The sequence below is a fragment of the Carassius carassius genome, chromosome 48 (assembly GCF_963082965.1).
Source record: "Carassius carassius chromosome 48, fCarCar2.1, whole genome shotgun sequence".
Classification (NCBI taxonomy): Eukaryota; Metazoa; Chordata; class Actinopteri; order Cypriniformes; family Cyprinidae; genus Carassius; species Carassius carassius.
The window spans coordinates 18306435-18334432 of NC_081802.1; the positions used below are offsets into that span (position 1 = coordinate 18306435).

Below are 27998 nucleotides of genomic sequence, written 5' to 3' on the forward strand. Positions count from 1 at the left end.
AGAAGAAAGGAGAAGGAGACCAAAATGAGATGAGAAGCGACAAGATAAGAAAAGGTACAAGAATGAGAAGGGAAGAGATGAGAGAAGCAAAGAAAAAAATGAGATGAGACAAGAGATGAGGAGAGAGAGAGAGCCAGAGATGAGATGAAGTCTGAAAACAGATGAGAACATGAGCGAAGAAAGAAGAGATTGAGACAGTGGCGAGAGATTAAATCTGTCATCATGACTCTCCCACATTCAGCTTTTCAGCTGCTCCTTCAGAAGCACCACGAGCGCACGGCACTAAACAGGATCTCATCCATTCATCACAAAGACACCTGGGAAGAACGATTGCCTTGCACGGCCTTGTTCCATTCGTCAGAGGACTAAATGTTATGATACGCTAGTGCAGATGGGCAATGCTGGCAGAAGCAACAGTGATGGGATGATGACCGTACATGGACTGAGTGGAAACGATGAGTCCAACCTGAATATGTGTTTCTGAAGTGAAGTCTTTGGGGAAAGTGTACATAATGTGGATTTTGAACACCGAATGTGGGTGTGTGTGTGTGTGTATGTGTGTGTGTGTGTGTGCGTGCGTGTGTGTGTGTGTGTGTGTGTGTGTGAAGGGCCCACTAAGAGCTGGCCGGTTTAGTGTAATCATCCACTCCAGTGATAGTGGCCTTGCAGAAGAAGCAGTCCTTGTTATTCATCAAGTGCTGATTGATACAGGCCCTGAAATAAAAGACAAAGTGAGTGAGGAAGCGAGAGATGGGTACGTCAGTGACATTTAATCATTTAAAGAGCGCTGAATCACGTCACAGCGTGAGTTATCTGTGCCACACTTCATGATATACGTCAAGCAAACCAAAAGCAAACTGCCAAGAAATTTCATTCGATTGAGAGCACAGTTTTGATGTAAATGATTGGTATTGTGACAGCTTCAACGCAGTGCTGAGACTGAGGTTTGCTGCATTGTTAAAATAGGCTATGTTATTCATATATTTTTTATTTTTTATAGTTTTTTAGAAAGAGGAAAAAAAAACCTATACTAATAGCCTATTAAGTCGCATTTTATTATTTCGTTCAGAAATAGTCCTAATGCCGACGCAAATGTTTACAAACATTATAATAAACATGGTAAACATAGCTATGCTATTTTAGTTCCACTAACTCTACAACAAATCCTTTCAATTACAGTAGCCTATTTAAAAAAAAGAAGTTATAGCAACATAAACTACAAGGCAAAACGAATTAATTTGGGCTAAAACGAAACTGAAACCAACATTGGTTCTCTCATTTGACACAAAATCAAAAGTTTCCATATTCGCGATGTATTTGAATGCCAAATTATTATTTATTATGTACTTCACTCGCATTCCAATATCCACATAAAACAAAATGTTTTGCATAACATCATGGCGGTACGGTGATAACACATAACAAGACAGATTTATTACCATATTTAAACTGAGCAGGGTGTGTTTATTTTCTCCATATGTTTGACTAACTGTATTTTATTATGATAATGAACAGGCTGCATTGTCAAAGTACCAAAGTTTAACTTTGTGCGCGCATGCCATGCCAGCGCAATCACTGATTTTTTTTCCTTCTAACAGTGGAAGCAACTTCTCCTTTTAGTCATAAAGATAATCTGAATTGTAAACGGTTTGCCTTTATTTTGTGTACATTCACAATAAAACAAATATTTGTGCGTAAAATAAGCGTAAAGAAAAATAGGATGCCGCTATCTGCCGTCTCTTTCCTATCGTGCAGCACGAAAAAGAAACCTAAACTCTGCGTTTCATTTTTGTAATTAATTATTCAAGTAAAAATATATTTATCATATAGACCTATTTATTTGCTATATATATAGCCTAGCTTTATTATGTTTTTCTCCGCTCGCAGAAGCGCTGCAGGTGCGTGATGTGATGTGTGTTGACCATGTGAATCCTCATGTTCTGTTGTCCGTTGCTTTTTGCGCATGTGAAATTAATCCCCGGGGAACAAAAAATAGTAAGTACGTTATTTTTAACATGTCACAGACACTTATCCTTTCTAATTCAATTAAATTCTTATTTTAAATGATCTTGTCGGTAAACGGTTATAATCGGTTAACGAGCGTCAGTTAGGAAAAATAACGAATTAGATTATGTAATTATAAACATAATCAAAAAGTAGTCGCGATACATTACCCAATGTGTGTAATCCAATAGATTACATTACATTACATTACCGTCATGCATGGCTATCAGTAATGAACTACAATTTCTTAAGTAATCTACGCAGCACTGGCAGTGGAAGTATCACAACAGTGGTAACCTATCCATAGTATTACAAGCGGTGTTAATGTTTACATATAAGTAATGGCCATTGAAGTGTTTAACGGCACAGTGTTAATCTGGTAAATGGAGGAGTGAATGGGAGAACGGAGCTGTTGATATGATGTTGGCAGGAACTCACTTGCAGGATTTGTGGGAGCAGGGCTTGAAGATGGCTGATATGGAGTGTGCATAGCAGATCGGGCAGAGATCGTCCTCGCTGGTCGGCTGTGAAAGAAAAACACTGATTCAATCCACCGTGTGGTAAATTCCTGAAAGAGGTTCCAGAATGAAAGAGATGCGAATGACAAAAATGTCAGAAGACCAACTATATATTAGACAAACAATATTTAAATTAAACACTGATTGAATCTTTTGTTATGGTCATTAAAAATATTGCATAGCGCATGCATGAATAAAACGTAATATTATTACGAAGAATTCACTTTTTAATCAATAAATGAGAATTTCTTAAAATTTCAGAATTTCTTATGCAACAGAAGACCTCGTTTTATTTCCTTATACATACTCAAAAGGAACAGATTTTCACCTGCACAGCATGTACTTTTTGTAATTAGCAGCAAGAGAACAGAGCTTGACCCCTGACCCCTCGAAACAGGCTGATGGAGCTTCATTAGTTTACAAGCATCTAATTAATATGTAAGCCTTGTTATTACACAGTCAAGCAGGAGAGAGTACAGCGTGCTAAAGGAATAGCTCGCACAAATATGTGAATTCTGTCATATCTGCTTCCAAAACACATGAATTTGTTTGTTCTGCATGCCACAAAAAAGACGTTAGGCTTTTTATTTTGACTTAAAAATATTTGACATTGAAAAATGGCTTAAATTACAATTAAATGTCAAACAAACAAACAAACAAACAAACACAAAAAATTTATAATACATTTTTGAACATAAATATTAATAACATACACGCACATTATAAAACCAACAACCAGCTTTATGGATATAAAAACTAATAAAGTGAAACTGACAATATTAATATATATTGTGTGATATAGGTTAGGCAGGCAAACAGATACTATTTTATTCCTCTATTCATATGCTATTTACTTATGTATGTAGGACACCTGCACCTGCACCTGCACATTAAAGCAGTCACATGTATGACATTTCAAAGAAAACATTATCCCCTCATCCCAAGGGGACGACACACACAAAAATAAATTCAGCCCTCAGAAATGTCAAACTAGAACACATATGTACAAAGACATCAGAAGATGCATATTCCTTTTCTGTGACTCCGACGTACTCACTTCTGTATATAACACTGGGGAATAGAAGATTCAATTGATAATTAAACTGAGGATTTCAAAAATCTAATCTGAATCCCTGAAATTCAATTTCTTAAGCATCTACCTACTTTCTAGGATCTTACTGTGTTCGAGTGGCACCCAATATGAATTTAGACTTACTGAAAAAAGTGAATTTGTGGTTTTCTGGGCAAAATCTAAAAGCTGCCTGAAGCAGCCACATAAAATACTGATGAATATTCTCCTTCCATCCTTCAGCCTGAGTCACACGAGGCTCCCGTAATCTCTACACTTTCATCCCAAGGCTTTTTCCTCAGCTGGGAAGGAAGGGAACATGGCTGCAAGTGTTAATTGAGTTCTTTGTACTGATTTTATGGGGACTCCACACACCACAGAACATAACAACCTTATATTTTTATGCTTATGCATTTTTCTTTTTCGCCTTGAATCCTACTGCTAACATATTCTCCTATTTCACTTTAAATTAGCAATAATCCAATATGATGGACAAATCACTTATTGTACCCACTATTTTAACTGTTTTTAAATAATAATAATAATAATAATAATAATAACAACAATAATAATAATAATTTATTACAATAGACTTAATGACCAGATAAGACACCAAATAACAAAATCACCAAATGCAAACTACAACTATTTTACAAAATATTAAAAAATGGAAAATACAATAAAAAAATACAAATAAATAAATAAGTGATTATACATTATTAAAATAAATTATTTAACAATAAACCAAATTGCATAAGATCTTTTTTCCTTCATGATAATTACCATTATATAATAATGAAAATAAATATATATATATATATTAGCGGTGGCCATAGATTATTTTTTTTAATCTAGATTAATCTCACTGTGATCTTGAAATTAATCTAGATTAATCTAAATTAAAATGGTTCATTCGAATTCTGCTGACGGCATTCAGAATATGTGTGTTACCAGAATAAAATTGACAAACATAAGTCTTTGAGAAGGGGTTTATCAAGACAGGTGGTGCATTAGACCAGGGGCTCATCTCCTGTTTCCAAAATGCATCACAAAGTGCTTGAAAAAGCTGTAAACTAATTCCACATTGTACAAGGTGCAAACAACCTTACGCCTGTTTCACACGTACTCCGTCTGCAGTGCGTATGCATTGCATGTTTTTTTACGCACCCATGTTAACGGATTGCAGATGCGTTCCAGGAGCGTTGCGTCTGCAGCAGTGCAGCGATCGTTTACGTACCGAGTAGCGAACTGCAAACGCGTCCTGTGTGGAAGCACATTGAGTCCTTGCTGCTGTTTAATTTGTATGTTCGTTTATTTTGTGCTATTTACACAATGTTTAAGTTTTTTTTTCAAGTTTGTAGGTGTCAAGGCACAGAAACCAAATAATTAAATGTAAAATAGCACTGGATAGTCTTCAATGTAAAAATGAAATATACAATCAAGCCTACATTTATTCAGACACCTTCAACATTTCTCACATTATTGCAGTTTTGCTATATATATCAAAAATTAAATCTGGTGTCTGAATAATTTTTGGTTTGACTGTTAAAACTACAGAGTAATTCAGTCAAGAGCAGTGAGTGATTTTCATTTCATTTCATTTGTATTTGTTGGTTCAGGTGTAGGAGGGACTTCGAGGAGAACTTTGCAGAAGAGAGCTCGGTTCAGTGTCGCTGTCCGTGATACGCGGCTCTCGATCTCTTGTGCGCACCGAACACAGCGCGCGAGTAACCAGCTACTCTGTTCAGTCTTACCACGTCTTGTGTTTGGATGCTTTAATGTTTAAATCGACAAGCGGTAAAGCTTAAAAACGCGTGAAAAAGATAAGCTTTCGTGACGATGCGCAGCAGTGGCCCGTCAACTGTCCTGAGCATCTTTTTAGGCTGGCCTCAGCCAGTCGGGTTATATAAAATATCAAGATGAAAGTCATCATAGCTTGCTTAGTAAAGACCCAGCTCCCAACCCAACTTTGAGAATAGATTAACGGGGATATTTTTTTATCGCCCGATAAGAGTCTCTCGTTAACGCCGATAACGGCCCACCACTAATATATATATATATATATATATATACATATATATATATATATATATATATATATATATATATATATATGTATTTATGCTTTAACATATAATATAATAATTATAATAATTTATTTTTTTAATTAAAATTTTAATATAAAATTACAACTATTCAACTATTTACACAATAATTAACATATATATTTGGAGGAATCTGTAGTCAGAAGTTTTTTACTGTGCTTTATATTGGTAAAAAAAAATTCTAACATCATGTCAAATGACTAATTAATATAAATTATACTTATTTTTTTACACAAGCACTCAAACTTTCCTTCAACAACTTGTGAGGCCTCTACAATGATTGTATGTTATGGACGGACAGTCCTTGACAGACCTGTACGAAATTAAGCCAAGGGCACAGAGGACAGGTTATTAAGTTATTAAGATCCATTTAATATCATTGAACTGTACATCTAAACTGATTGAAAATAGAATGTGGGGTGGAAAGCAGCACTTCAGTTCATTTTAAAAGGCACTGTACTGACGCAATCAATTTTGGAGAGTAAACCACTGATATATCTTCAGTTACCCAGATAGCCAGGCTATCAGGTTCTTCATCAGTTTCTCATGCGGCTCTTTAATGTGAATGGGGTCTGGTCTTCCCCAATGTCCTTCCATTCTCAAAGTCAAACTTTGTTTCAAGAAGAAAGATTGGGTTTCTGTCTGGTCTCTAAGCTGAGACGAAGGAAATACAAGCCCCTTAAAATCTAATTCACTTCCTCCTCCGTCCGTCTCTTCTGAGCTATTACCTTCAGATCTTGTGTCTGTGTAACGAGGGAAGATAGCCACTATTTCAAGGTAATTTGCAGGGACAGAGAGTGACCTTGACTGGGCTGGTTCACTCTGGTTCATGGCAGCCTGATAAAACTGCTGGCTGCTTTACTCAATTCATATTGTTACTCTAGTCAGTGAGTGCAAACTAATAGAGAAATCAGTCAAAGTCAAGACTGGCACTGTGTGACTTTGAGAAGATTTGGTGAAAACGCCCTCACCTTCTCGTCATCAAAGGCATAGATCAGTTTGCTTATTCATCAGAATTGTAAAAATGTAGCATTGCATAACTTGCTCACCAATAGATCATTTGCAGTGAATGGGTGCCGTCAGAATGAGAGTCCAAACAACTCATAAAAACATCACAATAATCCACACCACTCCAATCCATCGCTTAATGTCTTGAGAAGTGAAAAGCTGTTTATAAAGAAACAAACGCATCATTAAGAGGTTTTAAACTTTAAACTACCACTTATGGCAAAATTACAAGTTTGGACTCTCATTCTGACGGCACCTGTTCACTGCAGAGGATCCATTTGTGAGCATGTGATGTGATGCTACATTTTTCCAAATCTGATGAGGAAACAAACTCATCTCCGTCTTGGATTACCTGAGGGTTATTAAATATTCAGCAAATGTTCCTTTTTCAGTGAATCCGTCCAGGTTGCTCTGCAAAGTCATTCTACTACAAATCTGCACGTTCAGGAGTTTAGCTTGAGGTCGAAATATTTCCCCACAGAGATTTTGCTCGTGTTCAAGTTGGTCATGCAAATTCGACATGTTGACCAACAAAAAGCTGCTTGATTGGAGATTGACTTCTGTGAGGCTAAAGTCAACAAGAAACTGATTTCATGGCTTAGTTAGTAAAAAAACGACAAAAACAATGCACATCAAATCAACGCAGATTAATGCAAATTAAATCAGTGACAAAGATGCCTTAGGTATATCAGCCAAAAGGAAACAGGAAACTGATACAGCAAAAATTGTTCCTAGCAAGAGTATAGTACCGACTTCAGTTACCCGGATGAACCTGTGTTATCAGCTTTTACCAGTTGTTATCAAGGGATAACATACACAACTGACCAATCAGAATCAAGTATTCCACGGAGCCATGTAATATCTCTTATGAAAATACAGTTCAAATGTTCCAAACTGCATTATGAAGATGTGAGATGTTCAGTATCATCAAGTCTAATCACATCCATTCATCTTTCTACATTCCATTTGTCCTGTGTAGATTTCTATTCTATTCTATTCTATTCTCTTTCTTTCTTTCTTTCTTTTATCAAAGCACTATAAGCAAATAATAATAATTTCCATCATTAATATTTATTATCTATATTAAATATACATTAAATTAATATTTAAATAAACAATTAAGCGCACTGACAAATGACCTTTATATTCTGATGGGCCTGGGACAATATTTAGAGACTGGAGGCTAATGGTTCTTGATCATATGCTGTTTTACATATATACACCAGTAAACACGTTTTTTTTTTTTTTTTCTTTTAAGCAAGAACACAGTTTATGTGTTCACTATGAGTATCACTATTCATGTATTCAAGAGACTTTTTGAAGAGAGTTTGTTTACAGATGCTTCATATCAATGCATCACATATTTCATAGAACTGCATATCTAAGTTTTAGGGCTGTACTACAGGATATGAATGCTAAAACAAATACATCCCCAGACCAAAAAATGCTGAATTATTCATATCCAAGCAGATGTTGTCTCTACCTTTTTGTAATACTGATGAGATCTTGAAACTGGTTTAAGCGACTACATAAACAAAACATTTTTGGGCCAGACGTGTCAGTGCTTTTCTGTCAATTATTAAAATATCTTGAGCAGTCAGTAAACTCAGTGACGGATTCAGTGATGGAAGCACTGAAAATAGGTCAAGTGTGGAAACTATTGCAGTATTATAGATGCGTTTTCCAATCCAGCGGAATTATAAAATGTGGAATATTTGCCAGGTTGATAGAGAAAATAATTTTCCCATTCATCTGATATGGTGAATCAATTCAATATAATACAAATTTAAATAGCTTTTGCTTTTAAATGCTTCGCCTTTTACATTTAATTTTAGCTTGAATTTAAATTTTGTTATGTGCTGTGGTCATTTTTAATAATTTTATTCAGATTTCTATTTAGCTTTCACTAATTTTTATTTCAGTTTTAGTATTTTATTTAAAATTTGTGGTTAATTTTTTTCAGCCTAATTTTTTAAAATTGTCTATTTTATCAACATTTATATATATAAATATATAGTTAAACGTTTTAGTTGTAGTTAATAACAATACTGGAGTAACTGTACTTTATTATATACATAATAAGGTATCATTTGGGGGAAATTTTTACTTAATAAAATTTTTACTTTAAATTTTTGTGATTTTGTTGTGTGCTTTTGTCATTTTTATTAGTTTTTTATATTTCAATTTTCAATTCACAACATTTAAATTATGATATTACCGGTAGTTGAAATACAAAGTTGTATTCAATTGGAATAAATACTTTTATAGCTTTATTTCAATTAACAATTTAAAAAATACAAAATTGTAGTATTTTATTTTAGTTCAAAACAACACTGGTACTTGAATTGTGCTTCATTACAAAATTTTACTGGAGATCAATTTAAAGTAAATACATACATCCATGTCCATTCATTCTGAACAATTATGAAGATTAAACTTGTGTTAACCATAACTGATGACTTATTTATCATATTCTTTTTTCATCATTATAGTATTTTTTTTTCACCACAAATGTTACTTGTAAAAAATTTAAATAAAATAAATACAATCTTTTTTTTTTTTTTTTACGTTTATGAAAATGTTAAATGCTAAATTTAACTAAAGCATAAATAGTTTCCATCTTATTTTTATCTTTAATATTCAGTACTAACCCTGCTATCGCCCAGTCCCATCATTTCCATTCATCACCTTATGTAACAGCCAGGCTGGCAGCTTCTTGAAAATAAATAAAGAATTCCTCTCTGGACTTTCGGGTCACCAAGAAATGTCAATCTCAGCTTACTTTAAAGCCAACTGGAGACTACATATGTTTGCTGGGAGTTCAAATTGTAGCTTTCTTCACAGTTAAGTGCCCATAAAGTCTTTCCTGAAGAGAATTAGCTCAACGTGCTGTCAAAAATGCCACAACTACATCCTGAGTAATCAAGTAATCTGAGTAATTCCTGAAGTGAAAATAACTGTTTCTTGCAGGAATATCAGCGCTCACCCAAACGGCTTGTCCGTGCAGGAATGGATCACACTGAATCATACTGATGGAGATTTGTCAAAAATGTGTAGGAGATGATTTTCCAAATGAGAGCCAGCAGATTTAAAAAACTGTCATATTCCACTTCCACTCTGGTGTATCATTGATTGATTTATTTAATTCGAGCAAACAGATTTTCTAAGCTCATGTCTTCATGAAAGCAGAAATCTAGGACAAGGCACAGACAGGAAATAAGTCTGGGAACTTCAAAGCACTTCAAGTATTTTAGAAAAGTGACCTCTGGTCAGGCAACCACAGTAACTACAGAGAATACAGAGTGCTAACTTGGTATTTCGATGGCAATTTGGCTCAATACTGACATGTTTTTCTTCCTGCCATGAGCACCAGAGAAATATAGTTATGATACAAACGTCTGCAAGAAAATATGAAACTAAACTAGATTTCTACAAAATGTGAGTGGTTTCACACTGTTCAAACTTTACTCTGGTGTAGTATTTACCCTAGGTAGTCAACAAAATGCATTACATTTGAACTGAATTGCCTATTTTTAAGTAATATTTATTTATTTAGAATCTTAGTTTTGTTTTCTTACACATTTTGCATCTACAATTGCAAATACGATTCAGGATTCAGATTCAGGAATTAAATTAAAGGCATACTCAATTCAATTTCTGTGCTGCACATCCCTGAACTTTCCAATGCAAACCGTTGGTGATCATTCTTCCTTACATCTTCAGAGATCGATAACATTGATTGCAGCACGCAATGAGCACACAACCTGTTTAAACACTTGCTTGTGCAAATGTCGCTATGTGAAACTGCTACGTGTGCCCCTTTAAAATAATGTCTAAAGTGCTATTTCCTCACTACACTGGCACTTGTACAGATAGATTGGCACATTAATGTTGGTCCACAAGACAAAATGAAGTTCTGCCGATGGGTATCTACTAAATTCTTCATACAAAACTCTAATGAACTGTCTAATGAAGACTTCGCAAGAGTTTTGCAAACTGTGGCAAATCCAGAGATTTGTTTTTCTCAAAACAGTACATTGTATCAGCCTGGTATTTTATAAACATAATTTTGTTTACAGGTGAACTAGTCGCAAAAACCATTTCTCAGTGCAAAAAAAAGTAGATCTGATTGTCTAACGAAGACTTCACACGAGTTTCGCAAACATTTGCAAAACCACTGATTAGTTATTCCATAATTTTTTTTCCCTTAGCAATCCACAAGCTAGGTTTTCCAGGTGCAAAATACTTCCTACCTGTGGAAAGCATACAGAATCCGTAGTTTTTGTACATTTTATGTAATTATCGCAAAAGTAATTTATCAAACAAGTGGTCCCATCAAGCAGAGTTACAGCATTTTAAAAGGCCCCAGTTATAGTAAAGTATGTCAGATTGTGGTAATCTGCCGGGAACCTCAAAAATATAGTAAACAGAGCACAACTTTGCTTATCAGAATATCTGTGCCCATGCTTGCACCACAATTCTTGGCAAATCTGGTGCAGAAACAATAAAAATTCCTAAAAAAATCCCTTCTGGTGTGTTATCAAATATAGTAGAAACATAATTTTCTGTAAAGTTGCTTTGTAACAATTTGTATTGTAAAAAGCGCTAGACAAAATAACCTTGAATCAAAAAACAAATGTATTTCATAACGTTGCTTTTAGTGCAGTGTTGTTATTGTTAACTAAGACTAAATCTATTTGTTTTATAGATATTAAATTAAAGCTTAAAAAAAAGATTTTTAAAGCTTAAAATAGAGTTTCAGTTTAAAATAAAAGTACTAACATTACTCAAACTCAAACTTAAATAAAAATAAATTAAAGCTAAATATATAATCTCACACAACCGAGACTGGGAGAGACTTTCTCTTTTTTTACTTGTTTACCAATGAAAAACTGGGAACAATTACAGAGGGGGTGTTAATGATCATCGCTAAGTGCAGATGAGGGCTTTGTTCTCTTTGTTGGAGGCGAGAGCTGCTCACGGCTAGAAGAAATGACTGGTAATCAGACATCACTTTACAGAGAAATGTGTATAGAGCCCAACACACACACACACACACACACACGGACCAGATTGCTGCGCCACAAAAGACAGGCCACACGCTTTGTTACCCTGGACGTCAGAGGCAAAGTGCACTTGGCAGAGGAGCGTAAACAAATGTCAGCGAGTGTGGAAACAATCACCCACACGAATACACTCGCTCAATGAGCTAATGATAGGAGCAGCTCCTGCAAAGATGCTTAAGACCCAAAACATGCTCTATGCAAAGTTTCAAGCACAATTCACAAGTTCGTAGTCATCAAAATCTCCTCTAAAACAACTTTCCTATTCAAGTGACATAACCAAGTCCTCTTATTTATGAACCCCGCCCATAAACAGCCTGACTTTATTATGAAACACCCTTACTTCTCATAATCACATCCATTGAAATTAAAATCAAATCCTGTCCTACATATTTTTCTTGTTGAATATAGTAGCTTTCACTCTAAAAAAGTCATGCATCAAATATCAGTGAAAAAAAGGTTTAAACAACATTTATTTATGTAGGTTAATGTTCATTCATAAATATACAGTTCATTGTTCATTCAAGTTGTTAGTTCAGAAAACAAATGTTGATTTATTCAACTTGAAATGTTAAACGTATAAAGCCGAACATCTATATAAAAACCACAGTCCTGATTAACAAAGGCTGACCTATAGAGACATGATGTATTAACTTTTAATCAAAGGTTGAATATATGAGTAAGTAGGATTATTGTAGCAATGCATAGTGATGGCTCATAAAAGATGCCATCGTAACACATAACAATATTGCATTAGCTTATATATATATATATATATATATATATATATATATATATATATAAACTGTGGCCAGATTATAAATATGGAAAACCATCCTGTTCTGTTCTCTCAGTGTTAACCAGATGCAGCAATGTGATTTGCATTAATAAATGGGTTTGCATGTACATCTGCCCCCAGATGATCCAATGACTGTGCTTACTGGAAAATACTATTTATTACATTTACATTTAACAGACGCTTTTATCAAAAGCGACTTACAGTGCATTCAGGCTAACATTTTGTTTTTTACCTATCATGTGCTCCCTGGGAATCGAACCCACAACCTTGTGCTGCTAACGCAATGCTCTACCAATTGAGCTACAGGAACACTACACTATATGTTATAATATATAATACTATATGTTGTCAGCTTCAGTTTAACACATTAGACACGTATGAGCCTAAAATGCTGTATTTCTGCTTTAAATTTGGAATATTTAGTTAAAATAAATGTAGTTTGATTTTATCTGTATAAATTAACATTATGTATAAAATTACACATAAAATTACACATACACAACTGAACACATACTTACCTGACCATCTCAAATAATCAGACCATCTCAAAAATGTTGCCAACTGTGAATAAATTGTTGGTTTATCTGAGACTCACACTACCTCATGATTGCATCTGTAAATTGGCAGAATTCTTTATACGTAGTGTAATGACAGAAAACTGACGATAATTACTGCAGCGGTTCTCTGAAGCGCAAATATGTTTTGGAATATCATTCAAATGATGCTGCTCGGACCCAAAATATAGTGTCAGACACTCTGCAATCTGCTCCAAGAAAATAAATGACAAGAGACGGATTTAGAAGTAAACAGAGAAACCAACACATAAAAATCTCGGGAGGTAAAAATGTGACAATTTACACCTTGTGGTGCAAATTAAATGTGACTGCTGCAATGCAGAAGGTTTATTTCCCATATGCCTCATCATTTCTTATTGTTTTAGAGGAGCAGATGACAAATACAATTTTTTTTTTTCAATATTTAGATGTTGCCTTAAAATGTGTATCAACTTCACTACTTGATTTCAATATTCATGTGATGATATATATATATATATATATATATATATATATATATATATATATATATATATATATGTATATATATATATATATATATATATATATATATATATATATATATTTATATAAAGTACAGACCAAAAGTTTGGAAACATTACTATTTTTAATGTTTTTGAAAGAAGTTTCTTCTGCTCATCAAGCCTGCATTTATTTGATCAAAAATACAGAAAAAACATTAATATTGTGAAATATTATTACAACTTAAAATAATAGTTTTCTGTTTGAATATACTTTAACAAATAATTTATTCCTGTGATGCAAAGCTGAATTTTCAGCATCACTCCTCCAGCCTTCAGTGTCACATGTAACATCAGTCGATCACATGATCATTTAGAATCATTCTAATATTCTGATTTATTATGAGTGTTGGAAACAGTTCTGCTGTCTCATATATTTGATCAATAAAAGGTTAAAAAGAACTGCATTTATAAAAAAAAAATAATAATTCTAATAATATATTTTCTTTACTATCACTTTTAATCAATTTAACACATCCTTGCTGAATAAAAGTATTGATTTTATTTATAAAAAAAAGAAAAAAAAATTACTGACCCCAAATTACTGACCAGTAGTGTATATTGTTATTACAAAATATTTATATTTTAAAAACATAGCTTCTTTGTTTTGTTTTTTTTCTTTTTATTCATCAAAGTATCCTAAAAAAGTATCACTTTCTGAAAAAATATTAATCAGCAGAACTGTTTCCGACTTTGATAATGAATCATCATATTAGAATGATTTCTAAAGGATCATGTGATAATGATCCTAAAAATTCAGCTTTGCATCACAGAAGTAAATGATCATTTAAAGTATAATACATTTAAAAACAATTATTTTAAATCGTAATAATACATCACAATATTACATTTTTTTTCTAATATTTCCTATTGTAACATGATTATCATAAGGTTATATAGCTATTAGAGAACATAATCATACTCATTCCTGGTGTTGTTGTGACGCAGCAGACTGCAGAGCAGAATTATCTGTTTGAACTGAACTGGACGCTCTGTGCTGAGGTGGGTCTACTGCTGCATTGTGGGAGATGGGAATGGATCATATTTCTCTGCAGAGGGGAAGCTCTTGGGGGAAGAGCTTCACTTTCTGCTGTCTAATGCTGCGGTGGACCGGCTGAGGAAAGACCTGCCATTACATTAACATTATGCAACAGAAATCTCTGGGTACTTTGTGATTCCACTTCAGAAAATCACTAGCTGGCTTTTATTGCCACCCACCGTCACGCTGCTAAAAGCTACAGCAGGATTTATGCTTAAGGTGCTTGAAGGACCATAAAGAAGTAGTTTACTGTGGTGACACTGGTGACTTCCATTGGTTCAGTTCAACAGGTAGAGCCATTACAAATTAAGAGTATAAGACGGAGGAGGACGGAGAAGAAGATACCATAGATGAATGAATCGCTTCACTTTTGTGATTGAATCGAGCCTTTTGAAGGACAGTTGGATCTATATGTTGTCAGTTTCTAGGTTGTGTCTAATTTTCAAAACCATGTTATACATCCACTGAAAACGTGCTGATTTTTTTGTGCGTGTCATTTGCTGAATGACAGTCAGGTACACATCAGTTCGAGACATTAGGAAAAACCAGCAGGGAGAATTTATGAGTTTGCACGTAAAACCATTCTTATGTCATTTGTTGCATGAATTACAGAGCCACTAAAAGGACATGGCGTTAAAAACCAAAACAAAAAACAAAAAGGAGATCTGAGGAAAAGTTAGTTTGCATTTTGTCTTTGCAAGTTTTGTTCACCTAAAAATGTTGGGTTCTCTTGCAAAAGTATCATGTTCTCCTGAGAAACTTTGCAATTTCTCTCAAAAAATGTATTTTGTTCTCCCAAAAGTATTGCATTCACCCAAGCAACGTTGCATGCTCTTGCGAAAATATTGTTTTCCCGAGAAACCAAGCATTCTCTCATAAAAGTTGTGCACTCCTCCAAGAAACTTTGTTCTCTCAAACAACTGGCAAAAGTTTCTTGCAAAAGTACTGCATGCGCCCAAAAGTACTCCATTCCCCCAAGAAACTTAGCAAAAGTTTCGTTTTCCACAAACAACTGAAGAAACTTTGCATTCTTTTGCAATTTTTTCCCAACAATTTTAGTTCAACCAGACCTTGCATTATTCACAATATTAGTCCATTTTTGTATAGAAATAAGTTTCCATCTCATATAAATACATACCGTAATTCATCAAGACTCGATATTTATCAAACAAACAAAAAATTATAAATAAATCAACTAATGATTGTTTCTTTGTCACTGTCTAAATAGTTGAATGATTACTGAATATCTGGCTCCTTGAGGGTACAATGGTCACAGACATATTATAGAACTGCATAACGAATACCAGTAGATTTTCATGGCACACCACCACAAAAACACTACAGATAGCACTGGAATATTTCAGAATAGCTGCTGAAAAATTAGTTTTTTTTTGGACTGAAGTCCTAGAAGTGCTACTAAACTCACTAAGGTCTGCAGAAGCGTTTATGATGCTGGAATACTGAAATGTTCAAATATCAAATGTTACTTCTGGCAGTTGTAAGCTAACCGATTCATTTTAAGTGAGGTGACAGACCCCGTACTGCTGTCTGACAGAGGCAGATTTGAGCTGAAGCTGTACTCACCGCTGTGCTGGCAGCTGCCTGCTTGGACTCCTCCGTCAGGAACGTTAGCATCTGTTCTACCTTCTGCTCTTCCTCCGTGCTGATGTAGTCCGTATCTGCGCAAAAACAAACACAACAAATGTGAGACTTTACACAGTGTGCATTTCAGGAAGCACTCACTGCTGAGCTTTCCACGACCATGGCAACGTCCGTTCAACGTCATTATAGAATGCACTATAGAATCCTTCCATTTATACAAAAAAAGCGCATGGTTGTGGGTTCGATTCCCCAGGAACATTGGCAATCATCGCTGTGTTGGACTGATGATGACAGTCTGCGTCTTGATTGCGAGTGGAAGACGAAGTGGAGAAGCACGATGTTACGGGATCTAATGTTAAAATGACTGTAGCTAGAATCACACAGCAGGGGAAAACACGGAGGCAAGGTTTGGCTAGTTTGCATGTTTCAGTTAACAACTGCTGACAGATGTCATTTTATGATTTTTATATTACATTTTGTAATTATTATGTCATGTTAATTTAAAAAAGGCATTCAAAAAAAAAAAAACGGTCCTTGTTGTGAAAGCCTAAAATAATTTTATAATCGGAACAGTATTATAATCCAAACATTTGAATTTATTACGCTTCAGTTATTCATGTTTGAGTGTGTTATGTGTGTTCAAGCAGGATAAACAAGTCTGATTTGTCTTAATAGGTGAGATTCCGTGTGTGATGATGTTACAGTGCGTGCTTTGCCAATAATTCACGGCACCCATCCAGAAGCTCTGGCAGATTGTCCTGATGACGGCAGAACGATCGGTTCGCGCCTTCTAGGTTTGGTGATTTTCTGGAGACCCTCTCGGTCAGCATCTGCTGCAGAGCATACGTCACACCTGCACATTATGAACGTTGCAGTAATATTTACATGGAATATTTATGAGGGACATTCAAACGAGAGCCGTGTTAATGAAACTTTTGGCCTTTATCACTGTAAAAACACTTCCAGGTCTGAAAGAGCTTCATTAGCGCAGATCAATTGCATCAATCAACTGGGAAATCTCACACAAACTCGGCCTGTGTAGCTGTAATTAAAAGTTCATCCAAATATGAACATTCTGGCTTTATTACTAAATAGTAGGTTTGGGGCTCCATGGACATAGATGAATGAAATAAATGGAGAATGAGGCTATCAAACTACAAAAAATATTTAAAAAGAGCTACTATGGATTTGTTTAGATTCAATTTGATTCTTAAGCTTATTTTTTTTAATTAAATAATAATAGATATAAAATATAATAAGGGAACATTCTTACAACAAAAATAAACAAGGACTGAGGCCAGCAACCTCCAAAAATGAAAAGGAAAACAAATACAAATATGTTCAGTATTTAAGATTATTTTGATTCACTTCTTTGTATATTCTATTTATTTATATTTTTTATTATTATGATTCAAATATATTTATTTTCACTAGCTTTCAATTCAATGCCATTTAATTCAGATTCACTGAGTGCATTTGTGTGTGAAGTCCTATGTGTTTATATACAATATAAAATATGTAAATTATTATCAATTAAACCAGTATCACAATTAAATCATATATTACATTATATTATTATTATTATTTTTTATATTTAGTTAAAACCGGAATTATATTCTATATTAAAATATATATATATATATTATTTATATTATAATTTAGTGTATTAAAGTGTTATGGATTACTTCAGTTGTCACCACTAGTTCCCAATCTAAAAAAGAAACGCCAACATTTTCCAATTAATCTTCTTTTTTCACAGTAGACGTAAGGGCAGACGCGTTCCGGACACAATGAGCGTGAGTAAATAATGACAGAATTTTGGCTAAACTAACTCTTAAATGTTTTAATAAGGGTTTGGACCACACAAGTAACTCTCCACGAGCCTCCCTATTCAGCGCGGTCTTTCAGAGGAGAGCCAGGAATCTTTACCACACCATCTACACATTAATTAGTCCTTCGACTCGCCCTGGAGGATCAATGTCAAAAGCTGCGCAGCCAGATCTATGCCGCATCCCCTTCCAAACTGGTGGCTTTGTGATAGGAACACGGTTTAATGTCATTAAGGCCATTAGCATCCCTGTGAATCCTCCTTCAGAACCGCTGGGATAATGAGACGGGAAGGTCGTACTGCGCTGGTTTGAGGAAGGCTGTGGTATTTTGGCATTAGATCCTGCACAGATCGGCGCGAGCGCTTGACGGTGGACATACCCTTTGAAGTGCTAATGTGGACCACCTACAGCCCGTCTTTCCTCATTACTCTCTCGTTCTTCTGATTTCTTTGGTATGAATGTCTTTCTGTAAGCCGGCACAATTTATCTGCTCTGTCTCCAGCACTCATTCATTATATATGGGTGCTGTAGCTGAGTGTACATGGAAGTCAATCTGAACATGACAGCAGCTGCACGCTGGACTGGACTTTTTTTTTAACGTGAGATTTTATTTTGAGTTCTACCACTCTTAAACCAATTCATGTAACATAATAATATACTATATTATACATTTAATATTTTTACAAATATTTATATGATATTAAATTACATTTATTTATATTATATTTACTTTTATTTAATACATACAAAGCACCAAACAGGAAGTGATTATATAAAATCTGAATATATAAATGCAAATTGTGAATATATAAAAGCAAATCAGAATATATAAATGTAAATCATGAATACATGGAATTAAATCTGAATTTATAAGTCTGAATATATAAATGTAAATTGTGAATATGTAGTTATAATTCTGAATAAGTACATATAAAATGGAAAAAGATTTAAGTCTGAGTTTCCTTTTTACATACAATTTACTTATTAGATTAAATTATATTACACTACTTGATAATTAATATTTCAATATTTTAAAATATAATATTTGTATAATATAAAATTACATATTAATGTGTGTGCATGTGTAAAATACATTTAAATGTATTTGACTTAAAAATAAATAGAACTAAATTATAATATATAACGATTTTATATACATAATAATATAATTAGTTTTTTATATATAATATTCATAACATTTGTATATATAGGTAATCTGAATGTCTATATTCAAAACTGAATATATAAATGTAAATCATGAATATATGTAAAATAAACAAGAACATATAGTTACAAGTTTGATATATTAATAGAAATCATGAAAATCTTGAGAAATACTAATACTTCTTTATATTCTGATTACATATATATATATTCAGAATTATAACTATATTATGATTTACTTTATATTCTGATTACATTTACATATTCAGATTTACATTTATATATTCAGATTTATAAATATATTCCGATTTTAGATTCTGATTGCATTTATATATTCAGATTTACATTTACATATTCAGATTTATAACTATATTTTCTGATCTACTTTTTATATTCTGATTACATTTATTAATTCAGATTTATAACTATATTCTGATCTAATTTTTATATTCTGATTTATCTATTAACATTTATAACTATATATTCTGATTACATTTACATATTCAGATTTATAACTATATATTCTGATCTACTTTATATTCTGATTACATTTATTAATTCAGATTTATAACTATATTCTGATCACATTTTTTATATTCTGATCAGTGTTGGGTATAGTTTCTTTGGAAAGTAGTTAGTTAGGTTACAACGTTACCATCAATTAAAAGTAATCAGTTATGATACAGCGTTACCTATTCATAAAAGTAACGCGTTAGAGTACTCATGCGTTACCAAAAATTAAAAGCCGTTTGCAGCGGCTCACACATGACAGACACAGCCCCCGTCCCCTTTAAATGCGCCTAGAAGTCGTGACTCCCGACAATGAATAACGTCAGTCAGTCATCCGACTAAATTAACACTGCAGGATAACAATAACAGGAAAGACAGTCAGCAATAGGCTATTCCACATGGCGTTTTATTTATTTATTATCACAGAACATATTATTAATCAAAATTCCCACCTACCCAGTCCATGTATGCTAGGCTAGCCTACTGTATATTATGAGCACCACAAGATAACTCCTGATTTTTCTTTAACTTTAAATAATGCAGTTATCAAAGTACAAGTATGCTTACTTGTAAACACAACCTTAAACAGGCTTGCAGATTTAAATCCATTTAGAAATGATGAACAACCAGCCAGCCAACGATCTAACAGAAATTAACAGCTGCCTGTCAAACAAAAATGATAACAAACCGAATTAAATCCTTCACTGCCACACAAGCAAATGACAAATCGCTTAATAGCTGAACTAATTATTATTAAAGTGTCACTCACAGCCACAAGCCTAAATTCGCTTTAACAAAGTCCATAAACCAAACGCTGTCCTCTCTGCCATCTTGCCGCGAGTTCGGGAAAAAAAAAACACACACACACAGGGTCAGGCGCAGGGCACAGACGTATCACAGCCATTGACTTTACGATCACAGAGCTTCGGCTCCGCTGATACATCCGCAGGTGGCACAGCAGACCTAGGCCTACTGTCTGACAAAAAGCAGGCTGCAGTCGGGATTTTCCTTTCCTTAAAATAACGGATTAATTTAAAAAAAAAATAACAAAGTTACTGATTACTTACGCACGAAACTAACACGTTAAGTTACACATTTCAGGAAAAAAGTAATTAGAGTAACTTTGTAACGCGTTACCCACAACACTGATTCTGATTTATGTATTCAGATTTATAACTATATATTATAATTTACTTTATATTCTGATTGTATTTATATATTCAGATTTACATTTACATATTCAGATTTATAACTATATTCTGATATAATTCTTTTTATTCTGATCTATGTATTCAAATGTACAACTATATATTCTGATTACATTTACATATTCAGAATTATAACTGATCAACTTCTTTTTATTTCCTTTTATGCATTTAGATTTATAACTATATATCCTGATTACATATACATATTCAGATTTATAACTATATATTCTGATTTACTTTTTATATTCTGATTGCATTAATATATTTACACTTATTTATTAAGATTTTATATGATTATTTCCTGTTGGACCGTTCATAATAATATGCTAATAATTATACATATTATTATATAAAATATTAATTTCATTGTATTGTTACATATTTCATGATTTAATTGTACTCATTTGAAAAAAATATATTCTATAAGAAATTGGTTTCCAAGACTTAGGAATAAACAGCACATTAACAATATCAGCAGCGGCTCAGAAAATGATGCCAGTATCAACATAGCAACTTCTACTTCACTAACGCTTCCATTAAACTTCACACACAATATGTTATGATATAAATAAATAACATTCTGAGCACAGATCAGTGTCTTTCACATTTGAAACGCCCTGCAGACTTGGACTTGCTATCGAAGGAAAGTTTGGCCTAGAACGTTAATAAAGATCTATAAAATAAAGACAGTTTCACTTCTTAGATGTGACATTGCTAGCATGAGGGAGCGTAGCAGTTTTAATTTAATAACACAACATCTGATATTGGCAGAGAAAATAAATAATGGAGCAGGGTACATATTTCCACATACTAATTAATACTGTTCAGACGGCACCTTCCCTTCTTTCGGAGTTTTGTAATGAGCTGAGCGGAAAAATACACATAAACATGAAAAAATTCATGAAAGTACTAGAAGGAGAGATTTGAGAAGAGAAGTGAAGCAGCATGAGAAAGTAACTTTTTCTTTCACTGACTACAGAAAGAAATACCAGAGCATTGCTTTCTGCATACTTCATGTTCAGAGTACAGCTTTTTATGTGTACTGCAGTGTAAAAAGCTCTCAGTATATGTCCTCATTATAAAATACTGTTTTTAATTATTATACTATTATTATTAATTCTAATATTTATTATTATTTTTATTTTTTTTAAAGAAACCGCATTAGTATCAGGAGATGTTGACATTTTTTGCCATGGCACACTGAAATTGTATTAAGATTTATTCCAGGTGTTATGAGTTTCTTTCCTCATCAGATTTGGAGAAATGTAGCTTTACATAACTTGCTCACCAATGGTTCCTCTGCAGTGAATGGGTGCCGTCAGAATGAGAGTGCAAACAGCTGATAAAAACATCACAATAATCCACAAGTAACCCACACCTCTCTAGTACATCAATTAAAGTATTGAGAAGTGAAAATCAGTGTGATTGTAAGAAAAAAATCCATCTGATTCACTGTCACTCCAAAAATGTGCATTCCTCTCAGTCAGTATCAGCAAAGGACTTAATGATTTCTGATGCTTATCAAACTCTAAAACATGTCTGATAAAATGACAGACATTGCTATTATATTATCAACAATAAAAATATGAACACCGTGTACCTTATATTAGCAGCTATTCTGAACACAGTCTCTCTTTTTAGTCTGGAACCCCGACAAAGTCACAAATGTGTAACCCAATTACATCTAAAAACAAGTCCTGAGGCTCTGAGTGTCCCCGTTTGCTTGAGTTAGCCATGCTGCTCAACTGGGTTCAGATGTTGGCGGGACCGCAATGTGTCCCTTGAGTCTTTAGGCAACAGGTTGAAAAAGACCCAAGGACAATTCCCAACAAATCTGATCTCAGGAATGGAGTCTGATGGCAATGACCCAGTTTAGTGCTGGCAGAGAGAGACAGGAACTGAGGCTGGACATGGTGTCCATGGCGACCCTCGGTCTCTATGACTACAAAAGAGACCAGCTTCTTCCTCGTAAGCCTGGAGATTCACACCACGCTGTCCAGCAGAGCTGAGCTCAATGGGCAGTGTGAAGAAAACCTGTCTGAACGAAGAGTTCGGTGATAAACAACGACTCAAAAGGCTCAAATCAACTTGAGGGTGGACACATGGACATCTTTTTTCTACCTACAGTTTGTCAGTTTGTAGGCAACTTGCGACTCATTTGATTCAGACAATCACAATACGATTCCAAACTGATTCGTATTGCTTGACATTTACTGTTGGCTTTCACAATAGGATCAACTTGGTAACGCAAATTGGTCATGTTGACAAACAGAAAGCTTCTAGGTTTGAAAGATAGATCGCTACACTATTAACACCTCTCTACAAAAATATTTCCAAAATTTCGCTGAAGCGCCCGCACTTTAAAGATGCAAATCACTGGCCACTTCAAGTAGTTTGATGAAGTACCAGGCGACTAAATATTTGTTTATTTATATTCATGACTTTGTTAGAAATATGAAATAATTATTATTTTATGGCCATTACGTTTTCTTAACAAGATTAAAATATCTATTAATTAGCTCGAATTGTACATGAACATTCAAAAAGGTTCCCAGGTTTTTTTTTATTATTATTTTTTATACAAAAAGGTAAACATTGCTATGCATTACTATTTATTGCTATATATATATATATATATATATATATATATATATATATATATATATATATATATATATATATATACAGAAAGAGAGAGAGAGAGAGAGAGAGAGTGCTGTCAAATCGAATAATCGCATCCAAAATAAAAGTTTGTGTTCATGCAATATTTATTATGTGTATATTAATACACACACATGGATGTGTATATTTAAGAAAAATGTTTATATATTATCAATTAGCTGAATATAAATATATACATGTAAATATTTTCACAATATACAAATGTGTACAAAATCCATGTGTTTGTATATTTATGTATACATAAGAAATATAAAGAGTACACACACATATATTGTGTAAACACAAACTTTTTTTTGGATGCAATTAGTCGCGATTAACTGCTTTGACAGCACTTATATATATAAACCTCTAGTAAAGGTTTTTCATGAGGGTGTTATGGAGTATCAGAAAGACTCTCCTTTCAAATGCTGTAAACAAACTGTCAGTGTTGTTCTTGAATGGCTAAAGAGCTGGTTGTCATGCCCGACTCGCTCTCCTCAAGCAGAGCCGTTTAGAAGTGTGGGCACAGTGGAGATGGAAATGCATCCACTTAGTGTAAATAATTAATCAAGGTCTTTTACAGTAAAGCGGCGCCGGTGGATTCAGGTGTACTGTTAAAGCAGACCTGAGCTTCAGTGCTGGACCAATCGATTTGCACTGCAGTACAGTGGAGAGAGGATTTCCTGATGTCAGTTTCATGGCTACTTCAATGCAGATTACTCCAAAAACAACATTAAAAATACAGCTGTGATTATAGCGTTAATGGAGTACATTCATTATATCAAAATAATCTGATAAAACAATACCTCATATCTACTAATATAAAATATGCACAAAATGCTTATAATTTAAAAAATACATATAAAAAATAAATAATAAATATGTATATTAGTATTTTTGTTTACACATAAACACTTCATTATAAATACTGTAGTTTATGAAATTATATTTATAATAATTTTAATTTAAAGAAAAAAAAAAAATAATATTTGATCTGTTTTTAAAAGGGATGTAAAAAGAAACATTAAAATGTTTTACATTTCTGCATTTTTTTTTTTTTAAAGGACATTTTAATTATCTTTATTTAAGGCTTTTCTCACCAAATACTGACATGTGATTAACAACATCATTAATTCTGAAATGACTGCAAGCCATAATTATAATTAGGGTAATTAGTGCTAATAAATAAATAAAGATGTGAAGTGTGAAGAAGAAAAAAATAAAAATAAAATACAGCTATGAATGTTTTTTTTTTTTTAGACAGTTGCTAAAATTGTTCCATAACAGAATCCAACAATATATTCTTGAAACTGTTCATTTAAATTTCGCCTTCTGAGAGGAAATAAATCATTTAGTGTACGTCGAGTCCAGTTATAGATTATAATTATAAGGCATCAGCATGGATTTGATCTTAGTGTTTGAAATCAGAGCTGAGAGAAATGGCGGAGCAGGAGATATTTTAAGAACACAATCACTTTCACGTCACTGGATATGGAAGTCTATTCTAAGAAACAGGAGTATATTTAGACCATAAAACGCTGCATATCAAAGTATGCAATGCGACAAATACAATGGTGACTAAGTTTAACATCCCACTGATTATGCATGAGATGCTCTGCTCTAACAGCAGTAGGATGGGTGAGAGGGCACGTGTTTGGTCCTGGCTTACATGTGTGCAGAGAGAAGTGTTTTTGGTCTGCACTGGTGGCTCCGGCGTCTCCGGCGTCTCCTTCTCCAAGCAGGTACTGGATGGAGCGAAGCTGGAAGCAAGGATCTGACAGCAGCACAGATGCAGCCCTTGAGATCCTGCAAGACAATAGAATGAGGATGTTCAGGTTGTTAGCAGGGTGCTGCCATGTAGTTGCTAAGGTGTCATGTGAACTGGGTCTAAAAGTCCACCTCAAGCAGTTGCACTATCAGGATGCCGTCCTGAGATGGACATTTGGAGATGTAGGCAGACACCAAATTATGAAGAAAAAAAGTGGTCTGGGGTTTAAAAATGATTTTTGGTCTAGAGGCTTCTTTCATTCCTTCCTTTCTTCCTTCCAAAAAATAATTTAATGAATTAAATATGTGAAAACATAAAAGAGAGAGAAAAAAATTATATATATATATGTATGTATATATGTATATATGTATGTATGTATATATGTATGTATGTATGTATGTATATATGTATATATGTATGTATGTATATATGTATGTATGTATGTATGTATGTATGTATGTATGTATGTATATATGTATGTATGTATGTATGTATATATGTATGTATGTATGTATGTATATATGTATGTATGTATGTATGTATGTATGTATGTATGTATGTATATATGTATGTATGTATGTATGTATGTATATATGTATATATGTATGTATGTATATATGTATGTATGTATGTATGTATGTATGTATGTATGTATATATGTATGTATGTATGTATGTATATATGTATGTATGTATGTATGTATATATGTATGTATGTATGTATGTATGTATGTGTGTATATATGTATATATATATATATATATATATATATATATTTTTTTTTTTTTTTTTTTAAAGCAAAACATTACAAAATGTTTAAATATTAACCATTGAAAAATTGTGACCATTTAATATTGAATCAACAGTGTACTAATATTAGAATTTAATAAGAAAATAAATAATTATAAGTATCAAGAAATACAATAATAACAATTATAGTAATAATAATAATTATAATTAAATAATTAAAAAAGGTATTTGTGTTCTATTTTAATTATTAAACAATGCAGATTAGTTAATAAAATAAAATAAAAACATTTCCCAGTCATATTCCTCACTTAAAAAAAAAAAAAAAAAAGTAATAAAATGTTATACTGTCAGTATGAAATTATTATACTGACAGTATAATAACTTTATGTATAATTTGTATCATTATTATGTATATCACGATTATTTGAAAGTGTTATTAAAATGTTATCAGAGATTTATCTTCTTCTTTTTTTCTTTTTTTTAAACAGTTAAACAACCCAGATGAATGGTTTACTAAGGGTTACTTAGGGTTAAATACATTTACTAATGAAGCAGGAGGGTCTCTAACAGAATCCGACACTCATGACAACCACAGTAACACTTATTGACATCCAGCACTGTCAGCAGCAATCATTATATCACATACTACAGAAATAATAATTAAAGAAAGTCTTGCAAGTCCTCCTTACATCCCTGTTACAACTCAAGGGTCAGCTGAAGCTAAAACTTTCTTTATTTTGATAAGTCAGGACTCGAACTCTGGATGCCCCAAGTGCTTTTAACCATATGTCAGAGTGCTACGGCTCTGACAGACAGCCATTTTTTAACAAATCTCTAACCCTACTTTGTTACAGTGAAGCTTGATTTCGCAAACACCACTTAAAATGACAAAGAGAGAGACAGACTCGCAGACATTGTTCAGCGCAGCTGTCAGGTTGAAAGAGAACAGAGCCATTCCTGTCGCACACAACCTATGTGACGAGGTCAACACACTGACAGAAAATAAACTTCTGCAAATAGCGTCAGTTCAAACTGAAATAGTGTTGCTTTGTTCATACCCCACAAAAAAACAAAAAAAAAACAAAAACAAGCACCACTGGGAGATGATTTATGGAGTTTCAGCCCTGGCGACCGAGCATTAAAACCTGAGCAGAGCTTTCCCGCAACCCCGGTGCACCTGCTGTGTACATCTAACCCTCACTGATCAATTTTTCATGTGTGTTTTTCCGACCGCATACACCCACTCACATACAATTCCTCATGATGCAAGCTAAGGAAAAAGGACTTCCTTTAATAATGCACTATGGAGTTTCTTTCCTTCTGCTGCTTGAAATGATTGGTTTGAAAGTGAGCAGCATCTACAGGTACATAGAGAGGAGACAGAAAAAGCAACAGAGTAGAGAATATATTACTCCTGCAGTCCAGCTGACAAGTTTTGGAGGGAAAAAAAGGTCTGCCACCAAATAAAATAAAGATCCAAATAAATAATACAAAAGAAGAATAAGTAAGAAACGAGCGAAAAAACCCATGCAAAACAAAAATGACAAACCAAACAAAACTGCCCCCCCACCCAAAAAAAGTCAAAGTCAAACAAAACCCAAACAAAGCTCCAACAAAGAAAATCCAATGATAAAACACAAAACCAAACCCAAACCGAAACAACCCCACCCCCAAACAAACAAAAACAAAACACACCAAACCCCAAAAAACTAAACCCAAAACAATGGACAAAGTCAACAAACAAGACAAAATTCAAACAAAACCAAAGCCAATCAAAACACAAAACCAAATCAAGCCAACCTTAGC

The 27998-nt window shown here is 33.5% G+C and overlaps 1 protein-coding gene across 1 annotated transcript in view; it reads right to left on the bottom strand.

Annotated features, from left to right (window-relative positions):
- Positions 1-233: 233 nt before the first annotated feature.
- Positions 234-27998, bottom strand: part of LOC132131106 (E3 ubiquitin-protein ligase RNF123-like) — a 123409-nt gene continuing 95644 nt past the window's right edge. Inside the window, exons 36-39 of the mRNA XM_059543045.1 lie at positions 25345-25481; positions 16286-16380; positions 2443-2528; positions 234-714 (exon numbers count right to left, since the gene is read on the bottom strand). Coding sequence (XP_059399028.1) covers positions 615-714; positions 2443-2528; positions 16286-16380; positions 25345-25481 — 418 coding nt within the window. The 3' untranslated portion in view covers positions 234-614. The remainder of the gene's footprint in view (positions 715-2442; positions 2529-16285; positions 16381-25344; positions 25482-27998) is intronic.